Below are 22,141 nucleotides of genomic sequence, written 5' to 3' on the forward strand. Positions count from 1 at the left end.
TTATATTTTAATATATAATATATTTTTTTCATCCAGTGGTCGTCTTTGGACTTCGGGAGAAGGGAAATGCACTTGCTTAAAATAGTCACAAAAATTATCTCGTGTTATATATATATAGAACGACAAGATATATTAAACAATTCTTATATATGATTATACGTGTTTAAAGAAAAAATATATAAATTTTTGAAAACTTTTTATAGCAGACTTATAGGTTTTTCAAGAAAAAAAATTAACATTCTCAAACAGAAATCGATCTTACCAATTTTTCTCAAGAATTTATGTCATATTGATCCGTATCTATTACATCAAAAGTTATGTCTTTACTCTTTATCTACATGCTCACTAACATTATGAGTATTTTTATGATTTGTGTATTTTTGATTATTTGAAACTTTCTATAATTTATGGTGACTAACGTTAATATTATCCAAAAAATAACGTAAATTAGATATAATTTATAATTAAATAAACAAAATTAACCAATGATCATTGAATTTTAAAAAAGAATCACAATACTAATTTCTAAATTTATAAACACACTAAAAAAATCAAACAACATTAATAAATAAAATATAAAACAAATACCAAATTTGAATAGGAATATAAACTCATAAATTAAAATCATGAATAGAAATCAAACAGCAATAATAAATAAAAAATAGAACAGTATGGAGAGAAGCATAACTCCTGAAATTGAAATTAAAATTATAAAAATAATTACTAAATTTGAATAAAACCATAAACCTATAAATTGAAATCATGATCAAAAATCAAATAGCAATAGCAAATAAAAAATAGAACATCATGAAAAAAGACATAAATCCAAAAATTGAAATCAAAATCATAAAAACAAATATTAAATTTTTTTAACCCTAATTCAAAAATTTTAAACAACTAAGTAAATCGAACAAAATCACTAATTGAATGAAATAAGAAGAACAAAAAAAATGATTGAATGACTTCAACAAAATAGATTCATGCAACAACACATAAAGGGATAAAAAAAATGAGTTAAATAAAACAAGTTCATACCTGAGGTTGAGGCTCCATTCAAATTCTTGAAGTGTAGCGATGAATGGAGAGAAAGCGTTGAAGACAACAGAAAAATACGGTGCACGATAAAGGCAGAAAGAACGACGATACTCTGAAACTCAAAAGGGAATTGACAAATAAATTGGCAATAGACGTGGGTTATGTGAAAAGGGATGAGAAAGAAAGGCAAATGGCAGTGAGTAGGGATTGTTGTTGATGACAGTGGATTCTGTAAAAAGGAAAGAGAAAGAGAGTAGAGAGTGTGTTAGTGGGTTTAGTCACTAAGTGAAAGTAGCAAACTTAGGGTTACCTAAATGAATTTTAAAAATATTTGTGGTAAAAGTAAATATTTAACAATTATTATTAAATCCTATTTGGGTTATATTTATAAATTATTTATCGTGCTTATCACAAAATCTCAAAACACTTGAGTTTACTAAAGACAGATCCTGTTTAAAATACCAAAATCATTACGAATGTAAAAGAAACTTTCTTTGCTTAAAGATTTTGTAAAAATGTCAATCAGTTACTTATTAGTTTTAACAAATTTGACAATTACATCTCCTTTTTGAACACAATCTCTTATAAAATGATATCTAATCTTAATGTACTTAGTTCTTGAGTAAAAAATTGAATTCTTGGTTAAATTAATAACACTTATATTATCACATCAAATGGGAACGTGATCAAACTTAAGTCCATATGCGATTATGTCACGGTCCAAAATGAACCGTGACTAATATTCAGAAAAAATTGTCTCTTAATAAGCCTAACAAATTTGAAATTAGTTAAATAAAAAAATTACAAATATTTTAAATAAATTTACAAGCATTAGAATGAATAGTTACATATTATTTTTAACAAAAACATAAAATAGACTAATATAGTTGGATCCAATGTGCTTTACTGTTACTCTATTTGACAGGCATCAGTTAAAATAAAGTATGATTCTGTCATGCAGAGGCATGTTTTGTTACTTCCAGACACTATAAATACACCTACTTGACTGTAGCATGTGAGAGAAATAACCGAACCAAATGAAATTCCGTCACTAACAAGTTTAACACATAGATTATAAACGGAAACAAACATTATAAGTATACTCTATCCAAACTTAACTAACATTTCAGATATACTTCAGAATTACATATTTTTCAAACTAATTTTACTATATTGGAGAAACAAAATTACTCAACTTCTACATATCAGTTTGAAACGTATCTAAATGTATCACACAACAAGTAATAAAGATCCAACTTTCAAATTCATAAGTCCTACGATAATAAATTTAAAATAGTAAAACTTAAATATAAAGACTCAAATCTTTAATTTAAAATAATCAATTACTAAACTTATGATTTTAAAAATTAAATCTTAAATTTAAAAAACTAAACTACAAAACTTATAATTTTAAAATTTAAGGATGTAAAATAGCAACTATTAGATTCTTTTTACCAGATTTAATCTTTAAATTCTAAACACTAAACAACTAAAACTATAATATTCGAAGTTAAACTTACATATTTAAAAGTTATAATTTTAAATCTTAGTTTTTATATACAAACCCTATATTTGATCCTACTTTTAAATTTTACATCTTAACTTTGAAATTCTAAACTAGCCAACCCAAAATTATATGTTCTAACTATTGCACCTGAATACTACATTTTATGTTATATGAAATTTAATAACTAAAAGAAAACAAACTTACCTCTTTGTTTATACTACTGACAACGTGCGCAACGCTGTTGAGCCGATAAAGACTACGTTCATTTGCTATAGTCCCGGTCCCAGCAAAATCCAAATGGCCAAATCCTCATCACACTTTCCTCTCTCCCTCTCTCTACAATGTCTCTTTCTCTCTCTAAAAAGACGGAAATGGCTCAAATTGAATAAACTGCGACTCCCTTCTCGCGTATTTATACTAAAGCATAAACCGCTGGACCCTTGTCGCGGTTTATGTATATTTCACATTAATATAGAAATTGTGAGACTCCTGTCGTAGTTTTTAGCTATTTCAGTTGTCAACGTAAACTGCTAGACAGGTGTAGTGGTTTACGCTCATTTGAAATCCATGGGATGTAACGGCCTAGCCTCGAAGAAACAGCGCTATTTCGGGGTCAAACAGAATTTTTATGGAATTTTTAGGAATTTTAGTGCATTTAAGCACCTCCACTGTGCAGGTGCTGTGTCATCAAGCTGCTGAGTCAGCAACTTGACTGCACCAGACACCTCTCCTGATCTAATTAGGCACGTCGTGAAAAGTTGCATTTTTGAGCCACTTCGGGTCCGAATTTCAAAATTATAATTTTCGTGACTAGTCTCTATGTGACGAGTTGGTCACGGATTTCAAGAAAAAATTATATTAATATAATATTCATATATTATTATTTTATTTAGAATATTATATTATTATTTTCTCTACTGTAGTTAATATTGATCTATGTTTAGTAATATAATTACTGAGCTTGAAATCTACCGGTAATGGATAATAACGACATTCTTAGATGAACTTAGCAATGCTAATGCTTCATCATATATCTTTTATTCTCATGATTATCTTGTTATTAGTGTCATTTATACTAGTAAAACTTATGCTTATCCTTTAGTAGTGTAATCTGATATGATGTATCTAATTTTAGTAATTATCTTATGAATGATATTTTATTATTAAACTCTGATGAGTCAGCACCCTGTGACACGTGGCTCTCCCAGAGTTAGCCACCACGTGTTTCCTTTCTTGCTCTCCAAGAAAAGGTTCCTTAAGAGAAAGTAAGAAATACTTGTGTTCTAACACATATAGCTTCAGTAATTATCCTTTCTTGAGATATTTTTACACCAAATTTTAAGATAATGCTTATCCTAACCTCACGGATTCCTAGGTTCATCATTAACATCAACTTTTCTTTCTAAACAAGCCAAAAATTCGAAAATCTAAAGAGAGAAAAATGGAAGAACTTCTATGAAAACTTCCATGAACACCTGAGTTTCAAACTCCATTCTTTCTTAAACCAAAACCCATACCAAAAATCTAATCCGACCAAAGTGTTCACCTCTTCCTCCTCTTTATTTCTATGTCACTTTTTTTAGAGTAAATCAAGGTATGATGGCTGCTCCTCCTCCTTGAAGTTTCGGCCATGGTGGAGAAATCAAGCTAATGATGTTTTCTTCATGTTTTCTTCTAGGATCTCTTGTTCATTCACCATAAGCTTTAAGAAAACGTGATTTCTAGATACCTTGAGGTGAGAAAAACCTTCTTTTCATCATCATGAACCTTCAGCCTTCATGGTTCATATGGTTCTAAAGTTGTTTTGATGTTAAAATAAGCGTAAAAGTACTTTTAGAAGCTTCTTTTTTGTTCAACTTTTGACAGCAGCAAAGGAGATAAGGTTTGGTAAATTAATTAATGATTGGCTGTGTTCTTGAAGTGTGAAATCAAATCTTGTTGCTTGAGGCTTGATTCTGAGTGTTTATGTGATGGTTTGAACAGGAGATCTTGTTGTTTAATACCTGAAAATCAAGTTATTGATGGTTATGAAATTGTTGTTGTTACTGTTGAAAAACGTGGCTTTTCAGCCATGAAATTCATGATATTTGATGTATTTTTGATGTGTATTTGATGGCTGAAACGTTGCTCTTTGATTTGGTCAAAATTAGGTAAAAATTGATTACCGAAAAGATTGAAAAATTGGTTGAAAATCAAGCTGAAATCTGATGAATTTTTAAAAAAATATTTTTGGTTTTTGAAGGACAAGAAAAACATTGGTTTTGATGATTTTGGGGTGAAAAGTTAATTAAGGAAAATTAAGAGACCAAAGTGTAAATATTAAAAGTTACGGAGTCAAAATGCAATTTCTTAAAAGTTCAGGGATCAAAATGTAATTTTTGAAAGTTGAATAAAATATTATTATTTTAATATTAAAATATTATTTTATTATTAATATTATTTTATTAATAATAATAAAATATTAATAAAAGACAATTTTTTTTTCTAAAAGTCTGAAGAAGGCAGTTTTGAGTCCAAAATTCTTTAATTATCTTTATTAAATACCTAAGAAAAAGTATAAGAGAAGGTATTGAGGTATATCAGGTAATGAAAAAAGATTTAGAAACTTGCAAACATGTTAGAAAGGAAAAGAGTTAAAAGTTATATAGCTGAATGTTTGACCTCACAGAATAAGCAGAGAGTTGTTATTCCTGTAGGCCGAAGTTCACCTACAGTGAATATCAATTGTGTATCTTAGGGTGTTGCTTCTGTAGGTCGAAGTTCACCTACAGAGAGTTGTGATTCCTGTAAGCCGAAGTTCACTTACAGGGGCGCCATTTCTGTAAGCCGAAGTTCACTTACAGCGGTGCCATTTCTGTAGACCGAAGTTCACCTACAGAAAGTTGTTATGTTGTGTTTAGACTATTCCTGTAAGCCGAAGTTCACTTATAGGGGCGCCATTTCTGTAGGCCGAAGTTCACCTACAGAGATGAAGCCATATTTAGGACTAGTTCCTAGGTAATGTCGGGTTGCAGGGTGTAAACCGACACGTGAGCTCATGGCCTGCATAGGACAAACATGCATCATACTTGGTTGTGCATTTCCTCTGTTATGGTTGTTGTATGAATGTATGCTTTCTTTATTTGTACTCTATTCTCTGTGTCTGTGTTTTATTTTCTTGTATTCTTTTGTTTGTGCTTTGCTTCCTGATTTCTTAATTTCTCTAATTATATGTATCTTCTGTTTACTACTTTTCTATTTTCTACTATTTGTCTGCTAAATAACATAGAATTAATGAACTTAACTAATAACCCCAGCCTTACTAAGAACTCCCCAATTCTTATCCATTCTCTCTCCCTTCCCCCTTCAGATGGAAGCATGAGTACCTTTCCGTAGTTCACTGATGACCATTCTGCAAAGAGAATTTCGCTCTAGGCAGTCTTCTGAATATAGGGTGAATCTCGTTCTCTGATAATATGTATATGCTGTGAGACCAGCTTACGTCTATACCCTGTTTGTATGTGAACTTTAACCTAAATCATGTGTACGAAACTCTTGTTATATGACTACTTGATGGAGTACCAGTGAGACGTCATATGACAATGTATGATCGTACAGAAGAGTGGTAGATGATCTTCCACCTTTTGATGTCGTTTCACCTGACTTGAGTCTTGAAGATCTAGATAACACTTTCCCTCACTTTAGTAGTTTAGAGGGATTAGGTGAGTATAGAGTCTAGGCTAGCCTGGACGCCAGTTTAGGGACTTCTTGAACAGGTCAGGCCTGAGATGCTGTATGTGTTTAGGGGTGTTCTAATAGAGGTTCTTCACTTTAATAAAGGCTGGATAACTGAATGTTGTTAACTGCTTAAAATGTATATGTGTATATAAGTGTGGTTGTTTATAACTATTTTATCTGCTATTCTTTGTGAATTGATTATGAAAGATTTTGTTTATTAATCTAAATGTTTTCAAAAAGAAATTACCCCGCAAATTAACAACGTTTTAACAACGAATCAGGCTCATTAATAAATAATAAATAATAATTAAGAAGACAAGTTGATAGCTCTCAGTTTTCAAATCTAGACATACTGAAAATTGGGTGATTACATAGAACCTCTCTTGCAATTTACATAAAATAATAAAAAATTATATTTACATATACAATTTTGTAAAAGTTGTATTTAAATAAATTTAAGAATAAAATAATTTATTTTAGTTATTTATTCTAATAAAATAAAAATTAAATTGGGTCCAATTATAATATTATCACATCATCTAACTATTGAAAACTTTTAGCGAAATAAAAATAGTTACATCAACACTTTGTCAGTTAGCAGTTTAGCACCAAAAATACACTGAGAACCTACTATAGGGTCTAAAACTAAATATAAAGGACTATTATAAAAAAAATTAGAACTTCGAGAACAAATACTAGTTATAAGTAATTGGGTGAATGGTAGGGACCATTATAAAAATTTATTTATATGCCGGAAATGATTTTTAGTGTGGAGATCGATCAGGAAAGAGGAATCTTCAAGGTATTAAGGAAGTAACAACTAACAAGTAACTGCGTTGCCGTTGGCTACGGTGGATCGGTCAATTAGCAATTAGGAAAGTCGTCGAGGGCGGCGGGCGATCCCCATCGAAATGGATTTCTTGGAACTGGAGGCAGTGGAAGGCTTGAGGTGGTCATGGAACTCATGGCCAACCTCGAAATCCGAAGCTTCGTCTCTCATAATCCCCCTCTCCATCATGTGCACCCCTCTCATGCAACCCCCCGAGCTTCCCATCGTACCCTGCGACCCTCTCAACTGCTCTCAATGCGATGCCGTTTTGAATCCCTACGCTCGTCTCGACTACCAGTCTCGCATCTGGCACTGCCCTTTCTGCTCCCAACGTAACCCCTTCCCTCGCTCCTACTCCGACATCGCCGATACCAATCTCCCCGCCAAGCTCTTCCCTACCTATAGCTCCGTCGAATACGCCCCCGCTCACGTGCCTTCTAGTTCTAACTCCCTCCTCTCACGTGCGCCTATCACTCCTCCTTCTTCTTCTTCTTCTCTTCCTCCTCGCGTGCTGTCTTCGTCTTTCTCTTCTTCGTCTTCGCTGGTTAGTGTCGCCGCTGCTGGTGCTGATCCGCGTGGGCCTGGGCTTGGGCCTGGGCCTGCTTTGGTGTTTGTTGTGGATCTCTCCTCTGCGGAGGACGAGTTGCGTGCGCTTAAGAAGGAGCTGCTGCTTGTCATGGAACAGTTGCCGGAGAACACCCTTGTTGGATTAGTTACCTTTGACTCCATGGTTTATGTTCATGATCTTGGCTATTCTGAGTGCTCAAAGGTTATCCTATTCCATGGCGATCGTGAAGTTTCGTCTAATCAGGTACTATAGGTAGTTAATTCTAATTCATTTTTTAGTATTTGGCATTGTATCTGGTTATTCAAATTAATCCGATTAGCACTCTGAGGGGGCTTAAAGTGTGAGGGTTAGCTTAAGTTAGTGATTGAGATAGTTGCTGACTAGTGATTGGTTTGACAGTTGTAAAGAAGTAGAAGAGAATCACAGGTTTAGTTGGTAGGAGTTCATTCAATCTTGTTTTAAGTTCTACTTTTTCAAGGACTTACATGCTATGCTGCTTTATTATCATTTACTGTGAAATGTCATAATCATCAGCTAGATTAAGTTTCTACTTTTTTCGTTGCAGAACAATCTAATCTGCACTGTCCCTAAAATATTTGGTTTTTATTTTCTTTGTTCACAGACCAGACAGTTCCTCAACATTAGTCACGCCCACCACCAGCTGCATCATGGACAAACACCTGTTGTCCCAAAGCAGGGATATTTGTTGCCAATTTCAGAATGCGAGTTCAGCATCACCGCGGCAATTGAAGAGATCCATTGTATGTGGAAGTACACTTCAGGAAGGCGTCCTCTAAGGTCCACGGGTGCTGCAATATCAGCTGCACTTGGAGTTTTAGAGTCTTGCCTAATAAATACTGGGTCGAGGATCATGGTCTTCACATCTGGACCTGCTACTCTAGGACCAGGTGTGGTTGTGGACTCAGATCTCGCCCAAGCCATGAGAACCCACCAGCACATCATGAATGGGCATGCAAGACACCATGAGAAGTCTTGTAGTTTCTACAAACGAGTTTCCAAGAGGCTCTGTGATGCATCTGTTGTTCTTGATCTGTTTGCTTGTTCTCTTGACCAAGTTGGAGCGGCTGAGCTTCGAGAACCTGTTGAGCGCTCAGGTGGGTTTATGATTCTGGCTGAGTCTTTCGAATCAGATCAATTCAGGAAATGTTTGAGGCATCTATTTGAACGTGATGATGGTGGCTATTTGAAGATGAACTTCGATGCTACCATTGAAGTAGTGACAACGAAAGATGTGAAAATCTGTGGAGCACTTGGTCCTTGTGTATCTCTTCGAAAAAAGAATAGTTTAGTAAGTGAGAGTGAGGTTGGAGAAGGGGGTACCTGTATGTGGAAGTTAAATACTCTGACCGACAAGACTTGTATTGCTTTTTTCTTCCAAGTAAGCAACGAACAGAAAATCCAGCCTGGTTCTGCATTTTTAATTCAGTTTATCACACGATACAGACAAGGGAACTTGGGAATCCGGAAGAGGGTGACCACAGCTGCAAGACGATGGGTTGGGAATTATTCTACCGATATTGCTGCAGGGTTTGATCAAGAAGCCGCAGCTTCGGTTATGGCAAGACTTGCTATTCTCCGGGCAGAGACATGCTATGCCCGTGATGTGATTAGATGGCTGGATGACACACTTATCCGTTTTGCTTCAAAGTTTGGGGATTATGTGCCAGAAGATCCTTCTACATTCCGGCTTTCGTCCAACTTTTCCCTTTATCCCCAGTTTATGTTCCACTTAAGGCGATCTCAATTTATTGATGTCTGTAACACTACACCTGATGAAACTGCTTTTTTCCGACTAATGCTAAATCGCGAAGGAGTAGTGGGCTCTCTTATAATGATTCAACCTACGCTTTTCCAATATTCATTTGATGGGCCCCCTGTGCCAGTACTTCTAGACATTCGTTCCATTTATCCAGATGTTATCTTGCTCTTTGATTCCTACTTCCATGTGGTGATTCATTATGGGTCCAAGATTACTCAGTGGAGAAAGCTTGGTTATGATAGGGATCCGAATCATGAGAACTTCAGAAAGCTGTTGGAAGCCCCAGAATTGGATGCACAGCAATTGGTGATGGAACGGGTGCCAGTGCCAAAGTTTATAAGATGTGACCAGCATAGCAGTCAGGCAAGGTTTCTTCTTGCCAAGTTGAATCCATCCGTAACTCAAAATTCAACATACACAGATGGTTCGGACATTGTCTTTACAGATGACTTGAGCTTGCAAGTATTTTTAGATCACTTGCAGGTATTGGCAGTGCAAGGGTAATAAAAAATGACATTAATTAGGTTTAGGCTCTTCAGCATGGTCATACGAGAAAGATATCTGTAAGTAGCTTACAAAGAAGAGGTTTCCATGTTTTTGGCAGAAAGTATTTCCTTGGTTACTTTTGAATTGTAAATTCTCTGATTTCTTCTGTACGATTACAATTTTATTTAGTAAACTAGTTTTGAAGATGTAGCTTCTGTTTATTGTTTCTTTGTCTAGGAAGTAGGAACTGGGTTATCCCCCCAAATTTCTCTGCCTATATTGTAAATATCATTTGGTATGATTAAAAGAATGCCCCGTTTCGTTTATTTATGATTTGACTTGATGGTAGCGAATAAATCTTTACTCTTCTTTTGGTTGGAAAGGTCAATATGATTCTCAGGAGTCATAACTCATAAGCAAGTGTCAGCATTAGCATCTCATATGCAAGCAATCTGAGTAATTCTTCGAGGATTGGAAAATTTTTGTCTCAAACTTATTACAGGTTGGCTTGATCTTCTCTGGTTTGTTTTTCAACACAAGAACAATTTTGGACGTTCAAGAGCCAAATTTCGTCTGGTATCCAATAAGGATTCAAAGTTCAATACTTCAAGAATATGGTGAGATCTAGATTCAGAAACTTGATTAGATTGATTCGGGATAAGAACTCCAACCTCTGTTGTGCCATGATACAGCATATGGCATGAATGAAGGGCGATTTCTACTGCACAGAAGGTTGGTGAATTATGCAAAATCTTTCTTGAGTTGGCATGGATTTTTTCTTAGAAAACTGAGATAGAAGTGTTCGCCAACTTCACAGCTATGATATGATAACCAGTTCCTGAATTCTGTGTGTTAGTTCCATGCTGATTTTCTCCAGCATTCTGTCTATTCTGGCAAGATTCTAAATCATTACTATTTCCATACATGTTTATAATTGTTCCACTAAATCTTATGCAGTTGTTAACAGTTTTTACCAATTTTTATGTTTTCCTTGGACGGTTATTCTTTGTGTAATTTTGTGTTCAGGTTCTAATATCTTAGATCAGAATTACTCCTCTTATGGCTATCGATCAAAGAAGTGAATCAAAGAGAAAAAAAAAATACAAAGAATAACAATAGCAATCATAAAGTTAATCCATACAAACATGTTGAAAAGAAATATATCAAATGATTAATCATCCCATATTTCATGTACAAACAAATGCATAAACGTTGTTTTGATATCTGAAAATGTTCTACTATTTATAGAATTTCAAGTCATGCCTTAATCTTCACAAAATTTCAAAGATTTAAGGTACAAGATTGGATAAACAAAGTACAAATGGCTTAGGATAGAGGATGAAGGAAACATAAATGACAAAAAAATAAATTCGACAATGGAACGTACTCAGTCAGCCAGTAAACTTGTAAATCGTTTTTTTTTTCCACGAGATGGATTAGATTTGTAAGTGTTTTTTGAGAGTAAAGATCCTACTCTTTTCTATTATTTCGCACATTCTATTTATAGAAGAACTAGCAAGAAGCCTACGCAGGTGGGTGATTAAGTTTGAGCAATTAATAATAAAGATATATGAGAGAGAAACATATAAATTGGATAAAGATATGTTTGTCATGTATATTTATTGAGCTTAGAAATATGATGACAGTGATGTAGATAATAATTCTGGATCATGCATTAACTAAACATGGTTAATTAATATAAATACATGGCAAGAAAAGAAGGATTGATTGTTGAAGCAAAAGTGCACATTTTCCATTCTAAATTTGATAGCTGTGCTGTAATAAACGACATAAATACCAATTGAGTTTGAAAATTAATAATGTGTGCAACATATACATACAATGATAAGGGTAAAACTTGGTAAAATATTAGAAAGAAAATATTGAGACATAAATAAGGAAGAAATGGTTAAAGAAAGAATTCAAAGGAATTGAGAATAGGGTAATGCTAGGTAGAAAAAAAAAACAGTCAGAACTTACCTTATTTAGTATTCATTAATTGTCGCAATAATTAATGAATGCCAAATAAGGCAAGTTATGGTTGTTTTTTGCTGATTTTCTTTGGTTACCAAACATTTCCGTTGAGAATATGATTCTTACTTATTGTGTGTGACACAATATGCCAAAATCAAATATTTCTAAAAATTTTATGATAAACGACATTCTTGGTTTCAGTGTAATTATTTGAATTGTCATGAGAAATAACAATCTTCAGTCCATATTTGTTATTAACTCTTGAGACCGCAACATATAGTTAGCCATGTGTGAATACTGGCTGTTTAAGGAGTAACCCAACATAATCCAATGATTATCCTTGACTTTTATTTATAGTCATGGCATATGAGAGCATCAAAGAGAATTGCCTTCGTTAAAACTTAATGGCAGTTTTGTATTCGAAGGAGTTAATGTCATCCTAGGTATGAAAGTCTTTTCAGCAATGTTAGATTCTGATAAGACTTCTGGTTCAATAACTTTGTTGTCAAGCCTTGTGATAACTAATCTAGTATAATAACAAAGGCTTGCTGAATGACAAAATTTCTAATAAATATGATAGGACTGCCTTGCCTAAAGCTGGAAGTCCAAGAGATTTAATGTTTGCCAAAAATTCTGGAGTGTGCATTGATGCCAGACTGTCTGCTGCTCCTTCTTTAAAAGAATGTGAATCAGAGTTGAGATAATTTTTTTTTCATTTTCATTTAAAGCTAGCATATAATCATTAACCTGTTCAACAACGTTGATTGTTGGAGCCAAAATAGCATGGCCATGCAAATTCCTAAACTCTGTGGGATCCTTTAGGTAGTCAATATATATAGCTTCAACGATTGCATGAATTGGATCATCAAAATTTGTAATTAAGAGTTCAGGTGGTATAGAGACCACACTGTATCCATCTTCTGAATGAGCAAGTTTTCTATCTCCTAAATCAAGGATCCATTGTGCAAATTCTTTTCGTTCTCTGATGCTTTCATCTTCTATTGAAGACCGTAATTTCATATTTTGAGTTAAAGTTAATAACTTACATTCATGTCATAGATAAGAGGAATTATTTGATGCATTAACAATATCTTGTCTTGTTATCATTGGGAGGATTTGCCTAAAATCACCACCAAAGACGACTGTTTTTCCCCCAAATGGCAACCGTAAACTTGAATGGTTAGCGTGTTAAAGTAAGTCTCTCATAGTTTGATCTAGTGCTTCAAAGAAAAATTTATTCATCATTGATGCTTCATCCCAAATAATAACTTTGGTTCCCAAAATTAACCCAGTTAGTGGGCTTCCTTATTTTATATTACAGGTGGAATATTCATCAGAAGTTAGGGGGATTGTAAACCTGGAATGAGCTGTTCTTCCTCCAAGTAGCAAGAGTGAAGCTATTCCACTTGAAGCAACTATTAAGACAATTTGACCCTTTGATCTAGGAGCAGCTGAGACAGTATTCCAAACGAAAGTCTTTCCTGTACCTCCGTACCCATATAAAAAGAAAACTTTACCGCAATCTGAATTGACAGCTTGAAGGATTTGGTCATATACATATTTTACTATGGTGACTAATATTTTTAAGTATCCAAATGCAGATACACTCCATATGCTTACTATAAGAAGGCTCTGACACATTCAGACTTGAGTGCAAGTAGATTAGCAAGTTGATCTTAAAGAATTCATTTCATTTTTAGTAAAGTTGTGAAATATTGGTTATGTAGTTCTCGCTGATAACATCGATAAATTCTCCTTAAACACTAACTATGATTTATTCGCTGCAGTACCTACCCGTTAATTTTAATTTGCTGCATACCTTAAACCATTTGGACATGGTTCAGTTTGGCAAATTGATTACCTTTTCGTATAGACAAGAATGTATTTTTTTTCACCTACTAAGAAGTGAAGGGAAAAGCTCAGAATAAAAGTTTGGGATTGAATAGACAGAGTGCTGTCAAGTGTATAAACTAAAGGTAAGAGGCAACATTATACTGAAGCTGAATTCCTTGCAGAACTACTATATAGAGTTGTTAATTGAAAGATTTTAAACTGTAAACTGTATTGGATTATTATCTGCTACTCTGTGATAACATATATTTTGCACTATATGAGAAATAGTATTTTACATGTTTTGACGTGTGATCTATAAGTATGTCATATATTTTATTTTGAATGTCATAAACAATGGCAACCTAAAAATATATTGTACATAAAGTATCTATTATAATTAATAAACCACCTTTTATGTCTCAGCATATCTATTGATTTTCCATTCACTGTGGTATAATGCATTATCTACTTTAATTTTAACACTCTTTAGAAAATGAAGAGTGGAGTTTGCTTATGTTGAAAAACTGCATAAATTGTGAAACAGAAATTTGCTGCTGATTTTCATATAGTGCACTGATATCAACCTAAAGAGTAGACATAATGGTAGTTGGCAGCTATCAACTCCATCAAAAAAAATTTACTACAAATCTTACTTTTTCTAATTACCAATATAATGTAATTAGAAAAAGTATATAATTTGTAGTGATGATATTATTTTGTTACAGAATTTTATTCTATTTTTAAGAAAAAATACTAAATGGATAAAATTCACGGTATATATAAAGGTTTTTAGAATTCCTTATTCTTTTATATAAGGGTTTATGTATATGTTTTCAAAATCCCTTTTTCTTACCAAACAGAAGAGCAATTACTCGAATATTCACCACATTTTTATATAGCTTAATAATATATTATGTCTTAAGAGTCTTGGGTATTATGTCTTAAGAGTCTATACAAATTGAGTTGAAATGTATTCGAAATTCTTTTTTCTTATCAAATAATCGATCAATTAGTCCAAGATTCATTAATATTTTTATACACCTTATTTTATTATCTAAAGTTGCACTTTATATTTTGTATTTTAAAAAAATAGCTTATTTTGTATATTTTCTTTTAGCAACCATAAATAATTGAGCACAAAATATTTTTTTCTTTCAAAAGTGAATAAATAATTTTTTTTCTTTTCATGTATTATTGATAATGTTTATTAAAAAGTTGATTAAATAATAGAGTAAAACATCTCCCCAGTCTCTAACCATTTATGGAAAAGACTTGATGCCCCCTGACCATTAGAAAATAACAATGCGATATCCATTCTCTCCGTGTGATCGAAAGGACTCTCTTGACGATTTTTTGGTAAAAAGTAACCGGAAGAGCCTAATGGTCAGGGGGCGCTATAAGAGCATTTCGGTCCCACAGAGAGAATGGATAAGGACTGTGTTATTATTTTCTAATGGTCAAGGGGTGTCAGATCTTTTTCATAAATGGTTAGGGACCGGAGATGGGTTTTACTCTAAATAATATTAAGTTAAAAAGTAAATTTTTTTATATTTTTTATATGTTTCTGAGATTTGGTATACAGAATTTAACTCCATACATTACCAAAAAATATTAAATAGTTAAAATCAAGCTTCATAATAATGGTAATTCAAATAGTTTGTACTTTAAAAAATAAGTTGATTTTGTATATTTTGTTGATAATAAACATAAAAAATTGAGTACAAAATAAATTGAACTTTAAAAAGTGAATTACTAGAGTTATTTTTGTTTTCATGTATTATTTGTTATATTTCTAAAAAGTTTGACTAAAAAATATTAAATTTAGAAGTCAAACAAAATGATTTGTTTTTTCAATTTTTGAGATTTAGTATACAAAAGTTAATTAAAAAAATTGATAAAAATTATTAAACATTTAAAATAAAGCATCGTAACAATGGTACTGGACACTTATTAATCCAATTGAACAAAAATTACATAATATTTTTTTTTATTTAATCTATGTTTAATTTGTTATGTAAATAGTTTCAATTTTTTTTTCTTATCAAACCGCAAAACCATCCCATCAAGATTCATAATATTTCTATTTTAATTTTCCTTTTTACTTCAACTTCACTCCAAATTGTAGGTTTTTTAATGTGCAGAACAGTTTACAAAAGGCATAAGCAAATAAAATAGTATTAGCATGGGATTAAAACTGGTAATGGGTAGAGTAAGGTAGGATAGGGTAGGGTTTGGATTCTATCCTAACCCTACCCTCAAGTTGAAAACTTTTTTAAAATTTTACCTTATCCTACCCACAAGTTGAGAATTTCTCAACCCTAACCCTACCCGCACCCTAAAGTTCTAAACCCTACCCTACCCTACCCTATCTGCCGAAAAATAAAAAAATTAAGCAAATATAAAATTCAACCATTCCAAAATTCATACATATTAATAAAATAGAAAATAAAAAACTAACAATAAAATCTTAAAGAAATCTAACATAAAATTACAAATAATATGATAATCAACTAGTTTAATGGCTATTTCAAATTTTTATAAAAGGAAGATTGTAAATTCAACGCTCATTTTCTTCACTACATATATATTATATAATATATTAGGGGTGCGGGTATGGTAGGATAGGGTAGAGTATACCCTGAACCCATACCCTATCCTATCCATAGGCAAACTCGCACCGCATCCTACCTTACCCGCATCGGATCGGATAGACAACCCTATCCGAATGGGTTGGTCTGAGTTGGGTACCCGTGGGTAGGGTATAGATTGCCAACTCTACATGGAATAACAAAAAAAAAATGGTGAAGCGACATCCAGTATAAGAGGTAAAGTGTTAGTTCTGATCAGCAAGGTAGACATTCACTAAACCCAAAATAATATTCAGAGAGTTAATATTTTAGAATAAAAGACACAAAAAATTATATAAACAAATGAGTCCAATTGCATATTTTAATTAGAGCATGAAGTTACATTTTGTTTACTGCCTTATGAAACTCGATTAAAAAAAGAAAAACTAGAGTAAAAATAAACTACAAAACGTTAAAACATTGATATTACATTGTTTATGGACACCCAAGATCATTACAGCAACATACATAGGTTGATAACACCAAGTTTGATAAGGGTAAGTATCCATTGCAACTAAACTGTAACCAACAAATGTGTACAATCACATTATATATCCCAAATTTAGTGAATCGCTCAATTTTCCTCTTGGTAGAACCACGTCTGAAAGTCTTGTTATTGGACCCCTGGTCTTCCGGATTGGTAAGTCCACTAACACCCATGCTTGGAGCGGAATCTGCTATAACACATTTATCAGGAGTATCTAAGCCACTCTCAAAGATGCTTTCAGTGCCAGAATCCTGCATGAGTGCAACAGAATTTGCAATATCAATTATTAGGTTCTACAATGCAACATGAGTGACAAAGAATATCTAATGGAATCCTAACCTTTGACAGAAAAGCAATAGCAACTCCATTCCCATCTGAGTCAAGGTCATTATTTCCAATTGTAGGCACTACGTTTGAAAGACCTTATTCAATACCCTGCACCACATGAATTCCAAATTTAGTTACAAATACACCTTTAAGAATATGGAAACTGCAATAAACAGTTTAATAATGAGTCATAATTTAAATACGAACTCCAATATATATGGAAGAACTGTGGGATGAATAGAGACCAATGAATACCTCATCATCACTAATCTTAATAGCATTATAAGCTTGGTCAACAAAAGTTAGATTTTTGTGTGAAATAGACAATCTAAAAAGGAACTTCCTATTAATTATAGGTTCAAAAGCTTTTGGGCAGGCATTCTCATTAGCATCTTTCTGCACATGAAAAAAGGCTTCATTTGTTGGTTAACACATCGATAGTCCTAATATTGATAAATAACCAAATACGCTCCGTAAAATACATAATATTTTACCATTAGATCCTTTATGTCAGCCTCTTGATTCCAAAGCATTATATTAATACATCCAGTCTCATCTGTGACTATAACATTAAGTCGATACCTGAGGAAAAACAAACCAAACTGAATTAAAAGTGTTCAGAGGAGAGATAAGTATGGATACGAAACTTATAGTGTAAATAAATCTTGAAATTAAACGCGTTAATAGGGTTACATTTAGAGCATTTACTCCATTCCAACAGCCAAAAATCACACTTTAAAAAAATGTGTATACCTTAGTTGGCCACATGACTTATTTGAAATAGATAAAATAATTAAATTAGAGGCAAACTTATTCAAGTTCTATTATCAGTAAGAATACAAAGCGCTGAATAGTAATCTAAGTCAAATACCCTTACTCATGTAGTATACCCTGAGTTTTATCCATTTAGTTTTTTTTTTCCCTCAAAATATAATTAGTTAAGTAGATTGACTCATGTTTATAGTTGTGTGTGAAATTTAGATAAAACTATAAACACACAGCTTTTATTTATATGATATACCCAGAGTTTTGACCATTTAGTATTATTTCTTAAAAATAGAATAGAATTCTGTAACAAAATAATAACATTACCACAAATTACACACCCTTTTTAATTACACCTCATTGCTTCACATTTAATAAAACCCAAACTTTTTGCTATAGGATCACCCTAATGAGTGAAACTTCATCTGCTCTAAGAACTTATGTGTTATTTATAATTAGCAAGGTGTAACAAATCAACATTGAGAAAATTGAGATTTTAGCATTGAACGTAGAAAACATGGTCACATAAAGAAGTTTGTTGTTAAAAAGTTATAGAAAATTCATCACAAAGAAACTGTTACCTCAACGGAGCATTAAATCCCACTTTTTGACAATGAACACAAAAATATCGACCCTTATTCTCCACAACTTTTAGGCTATATTTATATGGTATACCGTATACTCTGAGTTTTATCAATTTAGTATTTTCCTTAAAAATAGAATACAACTCGTAACAAAATAATAACATGACAACAAATTACACACCATTTCTAATTACACTACATTGCTTCACATTTAGTAAAATTCAACTGAACTTTTTGGCATGGGATCACCATAATAAGTGAAACTTCATTTGCTCTAGGAAGTGATGTGTTATTTGTAATCACCAAGGTGTTCCAAAATCAACAGTGACAAATTTGACATTTTAGCATTAAACGTAGAAAACATGGTCATATAAAGAAGTTTACTGTTAAGAGGTGGAATAAAATTCATAACAAAGAACTGTTACCTAAACGGAGCATTAAATCCCACTTTTCGACAATTCTCCACAACTTTTTTAGGACAACTCTTACACTAGGCGGTGCCAACATCAACAAACACTATACTAGCTAAAACCCAAGTGGAGCCTTCCTGCAACAACATGGACTCTCATCTTAATGACATTTAAAGGCAATGCAACGAAATCAGTGTTAATATAAAAATGTGGGAAATGAACTTAGATAAGTCATGTTCAAAACTTCTTCAATTGTATTGATTGGAAAGAAAACTCCCGAAAGTTCATCACTAAATGAATACTGAGGTTGGATCTCCGTATGATTAATTCATTGCGAGCCAACGTCACCTTCTTTAATAGGCTAACTCGAAGTAATCCGATAAAAAAAAATGTCACTAATATACAGTTGTGCCTAAACATATATACAATTTTTCTCCCAAAAGTAACTTAACGTTCAGTGTTTACATACCGATTCTTGAATGCAACAATATCAGGGAAATCAAGGTTCAGAAATACTCTTGAGGCATAAAGATTATTCTGAACAGCAATCTGATTGAAGTACTGATTTGGCTTGAAGAGTTGAGCGATCAAAATCAGTAGCTCACCATCATCCTTATTGACAAATAGAGTTAATTTGCCAATCGTTTCACCAAATATAGTGGACTTGATCTTGTTTTTCCTACTATATTGTAAAGCATACAACAATAAGAATAGCCACAACAGAAACAACTACTTAATGACACACCAATGAAACCAGCCAAACGACTTACTAAAGATCCTCTCAGTATAGTGTCATGCATTTACTTTCTTGACTTGATTTTGTAACCATTGGTCTAACATCCTCCTTTCCAACAACGTGACCAATGCAATCTATACCACAGTGGAGATAAAAACCAACAAAGACAGCATCAGTTATCTACAAACAAAATAATGAAACCAAATAAACCGCCAAATTATAAATCATTTGATCAATATATTACCTAGGAGGATGCTTTAATTTCCGTAAAGAGACGAATCGGAAAGGATTCAGTTGAAAGGTCTCACTAGAGAAAGCACTAACAGAAGTTTTCATGTAAAAACTCAGCTTGAACTTGTGTGTAATTGTCCTTACACCTTTTGAATTTGGCCGAACAATGAAATTTTTCATTGAGTAAATTTTAAACTCACGAACAACTGTCTTAAAGACCACCACATTTGTCTTTGGAATGGAGTAATGTATATGATCATCCCAAACAGGCACACATACAAACACACACAATTAACATGCATAAACTTCACAAATTAATATGATCAATTTTAAAATGAATAGTTGGATACACACCATTTCATCCTGGAGCACCAACTCTAAGTTGCATACATCTGTGAGATTTCATGAACTAGAAATTTCGTACAAACGAACAACTCTAACAACCAAATTCTAAGCCAGTTTTGTTGCATTAATGTCTGCAACACGATCAACTTTTTGAGTAAAAGCATTTGTTAGAGCCATACGGAGGACAGGAAGTAATCTAATCTATATGGATGGTGAGATACTGGTTTCCAATATATAAAGACTATGTCAGGACAAGTTGTTATATTGGTTTTAAATTTTGCAAAGTATGCCAAAATTAGATCATCGCTTAAACTAACGTACTAAATTTTTCAATCGACTAAAACATGTTGGGTAGTCCAATCAACCAATTAGAGCAAACTATCAGCGGTTAATCCTATCGTTTTGAGATTACTGATATTCTAACATGCGCTAAACACAATAGATAAAAAGAGGTACATTAGAATTTCAGGAAAATATTGCTGTCTCTTTGTTTTTTATTAGACATAATGACTTCTCAATCTATTGTTTACTCTAATCATCTAATCAGAAGCTAATATTTTCACTTTTTTCCACTAAATGATGGTTTTGAAAATCATTCGCTTCCTACAATCCAGTGGACAAATGACTCCTCCAAAAATCTTCCATCAAATAAGAATTTTCGTCGACATTGGGAATTGCTGTCTCTTATATTTGTGCCCGAAAAAAAAAAAGAACTTGCAACAGTAGAAAAAAAAACTTGTAATAACCAATCTATATATAGGATAGAATTGTAATTTTCATAATAATAAGGAAGGTGTCGATTGGAGAAGAGCGAAAAATAGTTGAAAAAATGGACAGGTGTTGGAGTCTGGTGTATGGTGTTACTGTTTTGCAACAAAGAGGAAATATGTCAATTGTCAAATCGAGAAGGGGGCCGATAAGATAGGGGCAATATAGTCAAAAAGGATAGGAACGAGGGGCATTTAAGTCCGAAAAAAGCACAAGGGAGAGTGCCGTTGAGGGGCCATGCTGACGTGGCTAATACCCTTATAATCCTGCTGATTAAGAGTTAAATACAAAACACGTCACGTAAACCCATTCGCATTATAAACCCAAACACGGCAATCACATTTTCATTTATGAAAAAGGAACTCTCTTTATTTCTCAACTTTCTCTCTCTAAAAACTCCCAAACCAAAAAAACGAAGCTCCTCGAAGCTGAGTCCACTCGGCGCAACGTTTCCGTTTGAATCGTTTTGAATTTTCCGTTGTTACTGTTATTTACTCTGAATTTTTACGTGGATATATATAATTGAATCGGTTCTTCATTGTGATCTTTAATTGAATTCACCGTTCCTATCTTCTCTGTGGTGCGTTTCGTACAGTACGACGTCGTTGCCTTGCCTTCATCGCCGTCGTACTAAGGGTTTGATCGGTTTCTGCGACGTCGTGTTTCCCAGAGATGGCTGCCGGAGTGGAGTTGCCGGAGGGGAGAGTCGTCGGCGGCGGAGGAATTGCGATGGAATTTCCGACCGGTGATGAAGATTCTTTCTCGTCGCCGACGAGGTTGCCGAAGAGGCTGAGACGAAGGCTCCTAGACACGGAGTGCAAGTCTCCGAGCACGGTGGAGGAAATCGAAGCCAAGCTTCGCGACGCTGATCTCCGTAGACAGGTGTCTTTACGATTCCATTTCTTAAACAGTATTTTGTTAGTTGGTGAGAAAGTTTAGGGACTTAAAATCGAAGTGATTTTTTCTTTTCCCTGTTTAGGCGTTTCTATTTTCTTGCCGTAAATATCACCACGTGTAATTTTTTCTCTCTTTCTTTTTTAAAGCCGGTTTCTGGAAGAAACATGGAACTTTTACTGAGATTACTATCTGATAATCTCTATTGGCAAATTGTTTTTCTTCTGGCGTTACATAA

The 22,141-nt window shown here is 33.3% G+C and overlaps 2 protein-coding genes across 2 annotated transcripts in view; both read left to right on the plus strand.

The window, feature by feature from the left end:
- Window positions 1-7,010: 7,010 nt before the first annotated feature.
- On the plus strand, window positions 7,011-10,255 carry LOC107482766 (protein transport protein SEC23). Its single transcript, XM_016103335.3, has 2 exons — window positions 7,011-7,899; window positions 8,279-10,255. Exons 1-2 carry the CDS (start codon window positions 7,171-7,173, stop codon window positions 9,938-9,940), a joined length of 2,391 nt encoding a protein of 796 aa, XP_015958821.1. The 5' UTR covers window positions 7,011-7,170; the 3' UTR covers window positions 9,941-10,255.
- An 11,093-nt stretch (window positions 10,256-21,348) lies between these two features.
- The window catches only part of LOC107482765 (uncharacterized), a gene marked incomplete in the record, with an annotated part of 6,789 nt that continues 5,996 nt past the window's right edge, over window positions 21,349-22,141 (plus strand). Inside the window, 1 exon segment of the mRNA XM_052259975.1 lies at window positions 21,349-21,891. Within this exon segment, the coding sequence (XP_052115935.1) occupies window positions 21,682-21,891 (210 nt within the window).

Source organism: Arachis duranensis, chromosome 4 (genome assembly GCF_000817695.3).
Source record: "Arachis duranensis cultivar V14167 chromosome 4, aradu.V14167.gnm2.J7QH, whole genome shotgun sequence".
In the NCBI taxonomy this organism is placed as follows: domain Eukaryota; kingdom Viridiplantae; phylum Streptophyta; class Magnoliopsida; order Fabales; family Fabaceae; genus Arachis; species Arachis duranensis.